Source organism: Danio rerio, chromosome 7 (assembly GCF_049306965.1).
Source record: "Danio rerio strain Tuebingen ecotype United States chromosome 7, GRCz12tu, whole genome shotgun sequence".
NCBI classification, from domain to species: Eukaryota; Metazoa; Chordata; class Actinopteri; order Cypriniformes; family Danionidae; genus Danio; species Danio rerio.
In genome coordinates, this window is record NC_133182.1 from 76,137,944 (window position 1) to 76,145,000 (window position 7,057).

Sequence of the window (7,057 nt, forward strand, 5' to 3'; positions counted from 1 at the left end):
CCTAACCTCCCTAGCTAACCTAATTATCTTCAGCCTTTATTAGCCCCCTTTTAATTTTTCCCCCAATTTCTGTTTAACGAAGAGCAGATTTTTTCAACACATTTCTAATCATAATAGTTTTAATAACTCATTTCTAATAACTGATTTATTTTATCTTTGCCATGATGACAGAAAATAATATTTGAATAGATATTCTTCAAGACACTTCTATAAAGGTTAAAGTGACATTTAAAGGATTACCTAGGTAAATTAGGCAGGTTAGGGTAATCAGGCAAGTTATTGTATAATGATGGTTTGTTCTGCAGGCTATTGGTAAAAAATATATAGCTTAAAGAGGCTAATAATTTTGACCTTAAATGTTGCTTAAAAAATTAAAAACAGCTTTTAATTTTAGCCGAAATAAAACAAATAAGACTTTCTCCGGAAGAAAAAATATTATCAGACATACTGTGAACATTTCCTTGCTCTGTTAAACATCTTTTGGAAAATATTTTAAAAAGAAAGTAACATTCAAAGGGGGGCGAACAATTCTGACTTTAACTGTACATGCAGTGGGGGAAAATAAGTAATCATGTATTTCCTAGGAATAATATTTCTAAAGAAGCTGTTGACAAAAAAAAAAACAAAAAAAACTAAAACAATACAAACATCAAACTAAAAAATCTAAAACGTTTTAATATGTAATAACAATGTAATGACAGGGATCAGGGTGGGGCCAAGCTGGAGCACTCGCGCTGACACCCTGGGCTCTGCAACGGTTGGGCAAAAATTGAACCAAAACAAATGATTACAATTGGCTTTAGATTTGCAAGGAAAACTCGGCAAATGCATCAACCAGCAAAGTCTGGGAATTAAAAAACTAAAAAACTAAGGAATGAGACAAGGAGAAGTACTGAACTACTGAAACGTATTTAATGCTTTATATAAAAGGCTTTGGTTTGGTGATGGCAGCTTAAAGATGCCTCTCATATGGAGATTGAAGTCACATGCATTGCGCAGGTGTGAGTTTCTCACAGATGTCAACAGAGGGTAAAAATCCTAATGGTTCTGTGGGTCTCGCCTGTCAAATCTGAGCTTTAAATTTGTATTTTTTATTGGATTCAAGTCAGGGGATTGGCTGGGCCATTCTACAGCTTGATTTTCTTTCTCTGAAAGCAAGTTTTTTCAACTATGTTTTGGATCATTGTCTTGCAGAAATGTCCACTCTGGTTTCATCTTCATCCTGCTAATGTAGATGTTAGACTGAAGCCAGGGGCGCTCTGGCCATAGGAAGCACCGGAACATTTCCAGCTGGCCTGATGGTCAATCTGGCCTGCCACCGTGAATTTGGCCTGACCTCCCCCCACTGTACCGATCACTTCCCCCATACAGCCCTGCCCCCCACCCCCATCTCCCCCCCGTGCTCTTTATTTACCCATCTATCAAAACCCACCCCCACTCGGCCTTTCACATACTGCCAACCAACAGCACAGTCCAGCGCCACCCCACTACACCAATTGCTCAAGTGATCTGTTGCACAACAACAGGCAAAAATACTTTCCCAGTCCGCCCCTGACTCAAGCAAATAATATTAATTTACACTGACGGGGGGCAGAAGGGGGTGTCATGGAATGGGAAGTATCATGGGAGTGTATGGGTATTTCCCAGTGATGGGTTGCAGCTGGAAGGGCATCTGCTGCTTGAAACATGTGCTGGATAAGTTGGCGGTTCATTTCGCTGAGGCGACCCCTGATTGATGGAGGGACTACGCCGAAAAGAGAATGAATAAATGAAAGGCAGAAGGTTGATGAAGAACTACTGAGAAATTTCAGCTACTGTCTGGGCTTTCCATGCCTTTCTACACCTTCCTTTCTTCATGTGTTCGTGAAAAAATTTTTTTTTTTTTTGCCATCATTTTTATTTTATTACACATCATCATTTAATATGTAAGCTAGATAGATTTGTTTTCTTTTCATATATGTATTTCTTTGGTTGTTACCAACATCTGGTGGACATTTCAAGCCAACAGCACCTTCAGAAATATGTTTTCCGAGAAAAATGGTGACGTGTTCAATACTTATTTCCCCTCACTGCATGTCTTTCATTCAAAAACAGCACGAAAACCTGACGTGTTTGTCACAAAAGGTTACCTTGTGTGTGTTGCATTTGGGCCATTTGAATTATTAACAGTTTTTCCTCTGAAGTACCTTCAAACCGCAGACGGAAATAGCTCCTGCTTTTGGAAAGAGACTCGATCTCATGGATGCAATGTTTGGCTTTTTAGACCTAAAAGCCATTGCTTGTATTGAACTGGTAATTCTGTCACACACACACACACACACACACACACACACACACACACACACACACACACACACACACACACACACACACAATCTGCATTCACAAGCAATTCCTCTTTCAGGCGGTGGTCTTGCGATCTGAGGCACTGGAATGGATCCCCCGTGTCTGAACAGAGTCTGGGTAATTTGTCATGTCTAAAACCATACGACAACATGAGCTAAAATACAGCTTTGAAAAATAATTTATTGCTTTTTTTTATTGATTTCTTTCATTTTTATTCACATTTTTCATATTCCATTATTACTTTCGAGTTATTGTGAGTAATGACAAGATTAGTATCTTTATTTTATACATCAAATACATCTTTTTTTTTTTTCCTTCTTCTTTTTAAAAAATTCAGGAAATGAAAATTGTAAACTTTAGTTTGGCATTCACATAATCATAAAAGTGTGGAGCAAGGACACAGATTTTCTGTGGTACAACAAAATACCTGCAAAAATTATTCTTTTTATTGCTTCATGTAATAAAAAAAGAGATGAAAAAGGGAGGTGAAGGAGCTAGAAAAAGAAACGAATCACTCGAGAGCAGCAAAGTTCATCAAGAGCCTAAAATGTGATCATACGACATGTTATTTTTTTCTTGTTCTATCTCTGAAGGCATATAAAAACGATATTTCTTTTACATTTACATCCTTTCCAGTGATTGTTGGTAATAAGAAATAATATAAATAGCAAAAATTTGTAAGGCGCATCACGTGAGATGGCTGCCATAAATATGTTTCGATTCAAATACTGAGATAAATACATAAATAAGCATGAGCAATTCTGTGTTAGAAGAGTAATCATCTCTGTGAACGCGTTTTTATCAAACAGGAACGATAACAATGATTGGTGTGCACAGAGAGGAATTAAATAAAAGCTCTCGATTTCCTGCAGACGTAAAGGATAATAAAAAAATATCTTGGGTTTTTCTTCTTTTCCTTTTTTTTTTCTTTACACAATAGTGAACATAAAACTCTTGAAAATCTATCTTACACTGCATGTATATAGGTAAAACACTGAGTTATTAACTTCTGAAAATCGGTTCAAACTGCACATGGAGTTATCGAAACAAAACAGTGACCAAAAAGAAAACAATAATAATAAAAATAAGTAGCATGCTCCCCCAAAACAGAGCAATAAATCTCCACACACACACACACACACACACATATATATATATATTTTTTTTTTACAATCAAAAATCACGTCATCTAAACGCCATGTAGGTTATACATCATCGTAATGACAACCCAAGCTCATTCTGAAAATGTACCACTATATACGTTTCTGGAGAGTGCTAAATATGTCCCAGGAAGTACTTTTTTGTAGTTTTTGTTTTCGCGAATCTACCAGAGGCTGCTGTGTACACTATTTTGCAATTCACGGGCTGCTATTCTTGCGTAAAACCACCAGAGGCCGCTGACTGACCGTTCAACTGAAGGTTGAATTCTATTTTTGCGTCAAGCGCACACGTATGGTCCAGCTTAACCTTTGCGTGATCACATAGCCCTCGCCATGGCTGATGCCAACACTGACACATGTAGTTAAAAAAATTTAACTACAGGTCGCAACGACACATAGCGCAAGTTCTGTAATTGGTCGGCTTGAAGCAAGTGTTTAGAAGTGTTGAGTCCTGTGAAGGAGCCGCAGATAGAAAGATTTGTTTTGTGTTTACCTTATGATTAAAGTTGCTGCACAGTTCCCGCCTCTGAATGAGTGAGATTTAGCTACTTGTACATTAAGGTAGCATTCAGAAAAACTAAACACCCACGAAGAAACTTGATACATAGGAACATAACCTACTGCTACCTAGTGTTTTGGAAGTGTTATTGCAGAGCAACACAAACAGCACGCAGAAGTATAAATGCATGGCTACGTGGGTTATGGCAATCGCTCAACACAGAAGTATAAACCAGCCTTTACCCACCCTCCTCATTCCCTAAACCCAACCAATAGTGTTTTCAAAAGCATTGACTGACCCACACACCACCTTCCCTAAACCCAACCAATAGTGTTTTCAAAAGCACAGACTGGCCAGCACCCACCCATTTCGCTAAACCCAACCAATAGTGTTTTCATAAGCACAGATTGGCCAGCCCACCCACTTCCCTAAACCCAACCGACAGTGTTTTTAAAAGCACCGACTGGCCAGCGCCCACCCACTTTCCTAAACCCAACCAATAGTGTTTTCACGAGCACAGATTGACCCGCCCACCCACTTCCCTAAACCCAACCAATAGTGTTTTCATAAGCACAGATTGACCCGCCCACCCACTTCCCTAAACCCAACCGACAGTGTTTTCAAAAGCACAGACTAGCCAGCGTCCACCCATTTATCTAAACCCAATCAATAGTGTTTTCATAAGCACAGATTGACCCGCCCACCCACTTCCCTGAACCCAACCGACAGTGTTTTTAAAAGCACAGACTGGCCAGCGCCCACCCACTTTCCTAAACCCAACCAATAGTGTTTTCATGAGCACAGATTGACCCGCCCACCCACCCACTTCCCTGAACCCAACCGACAGTGTTTTTAAAAGCACAGACTGGCCAGCACCCACCCACTTTCCTAAACCCAACCAATAGTGTTTTCATGAGCACAGATTGACCCGCCCACCCACTTCCCTGAACCCAACCGACAGTGTTTTTAAAAGCACAGACTGGCCAGCACCCACCCACTTTCCTAAACCCAACCTATAGTGTTTTCATGAGCACAGATTGACCCGCCCACCCACTTCCCTGAACCCAACCGACAGTGTTTTTAAAAGCACCGACTGGCCAGCACCCACCCACTTTCCTAAACCCAACCAATAGTGTTTTCATAAGCACAGATTGACCCGCCCACCCAATTCCCTTAATTTAACAGACCGTTTTAAAAAGCAATCCAAAAAAAGAAAAGCATTTGCCTGATTTTTACCATGTTTTCAGATTTTACCACATTCTCACCCTGTTATTTACTTGTTTATTTAATTTTCTGGCTTTTGTTTCACCCAGTCGTCATGGTCAACTCCTTTCTGCGTCTCAAGTCCACTGACATATGCAGCGAGCCACTGGACAAACTGGTAACAGCAGAAAAGCCGCCCATACGGAAATAATCGGTCAGCGGGTATGCGTGAAAAGGAACGATGTCATACCGCCCCCTAGTGTTCGTTTTAAAGATGAAATCCAGCCATAAGTATTTCTGGCTACATAATTCGCAATCTCCAGAAACGTATATAGGGCTACGTTTTGAGATAGAGCCTATGTTGCGTAATGACTACAGATCGACATTCTGGATTAAGAAAATCTCCCTCTTAAAAAGGCTGCGTTTTACAGTGCATAGCTGTAACAAACAAAGAACTCTGATATGCACGTCAAAATAAAAAATATTCCTTTTTTTTTTGTTGTAAATAGCCGACTACATCCTCACTTTAGCAAAAAGTAGACGACGTTACCTTGAACATCCAAAGTGATTTCCCCCCAAACCCCTCCGCCAATAAACGTAACACCACATCCAAACACCAGATATTTTTAAAAAATTAAAGAGGAACAGAAAAAGCCCACAAAAATAAACTCCAAACCATAAAAACAGACTGAACGAGCTGCACTTTTTTTTTTTTTTGTTCGTTTTTGTGTTTGTTCGCGGTGTGTGGATGAAGATCTCTTTCGGAGCCACGCTATCTGTGTAGTCCACTAAAAAGTAGAGTCGGCTACTTTAAGGTTGAGTCTCTCCTCCAGTTCAGCAGCTTATGTTCATGTAAACTTTGCTTGCAGATATACATATATATATATATATATATATATATCCCTTATGCGTAGAGCTTTTCTGTCCACATATACTCTCTCTTTCTCTCTGTGTGTCAAGAGTAAAGCGTCTGCAGTCTTGTATTGAAAGAACTGAAAGAACAGTGAGGTATTGCAGATCCCCCTGTCTGCATCCAGCCGGTACAGTGGTGTTCATTACCTTCTCAGGCTGTACTGGGCTTCTCGCAACAAGCTGTCGAAATCCATGGAGTCGTACTTGCTTTTAGTGGAGGCTGGATCAAAGTCGTCAGAGTGGGAATCTGAAAGGAGAAAGTGGAACAGTTGAACAGCTTGTGGAAATCAGGCACAAGTGCTTCTTTAAGAAAAGCGCTACCTTTCTGTGTTACTCTTTTTGTGAAAGCTTTTAATGGGAGCCTGTATCCTCCACATACTGTACATTTAACCCTTCTGCCACAGCTATGTCAACCTGCAGCTCAAGACCGGTCATTGAAGCTAAGCAGGGCTAAGCCTGGTCATTGCCTGGATGGCAGACCACATGGTTAAACTAGGTTGCTACAGGAAGTAGTTTTAGTGAGGCCAGCTCAATCTGTGGTTTGTGTGTGTCCTAATGCTCCAGTATAACGAAGGGGACACCATACTGTCAATGGGCGCTGTCTTTTGGAGGACATGTTAAACTGAGGTCATGACTCTGTATAGTCATTAAAAATCCCATGGCACTTCTTGTAAAGAGTAGGGGTGTAACCAGCATCATCGCATACAGGCACGCAACGTGGAGAGGGGGGGCTTCACTTTGTACAATCATAAGCAACCCCAATTCACTTCTGAGGGGCCCTAACCTAACCCTAACCTAACCTAACCCCGCCCTAACTCTTGCGGATGGGCCCACGCATTTTGCGCTATGTCATTGGATGTAACCACGGTGTCCTGGTCAAATTCTCTCCATCTGCCTTTATCATAGTCTCCTGATCATCCCCGTCTACCGAATTATC

General features: G+C 40.6%; 1 protein-coding gene across 10 annotated transcripts in view; it reads right to left on the minus strand.

Moving 5' to 3' along the window:
• Positions 1 to 5,300: 5,300 nt before the first annotated feature.
• Positions 5,301 to 7,057, minus strand: part of ppargc1a (peroxisome proliferator-activated receptor gamma, coactivator 1 alpha) — a 93,913-nt gene continuing 92,156 nt past the window's right edge. For all 10 annotated transcript variants that reach the window (XM_017357140.4, XM_073907568.1, XM_073907564.1 and 7 more), the window contains one exon: positions 5,301 to 6,367. In XM_017357140.4, the coding sequence (XP_017212629.1) occupies positions 6,264 to 6,367 (104 nt within the window). In that variant the 3' untranslated portion in view covers positions 5,301 to 6,263. The remainder of the gene's footprint in view (positions 6,368 to 7,057) is intronic.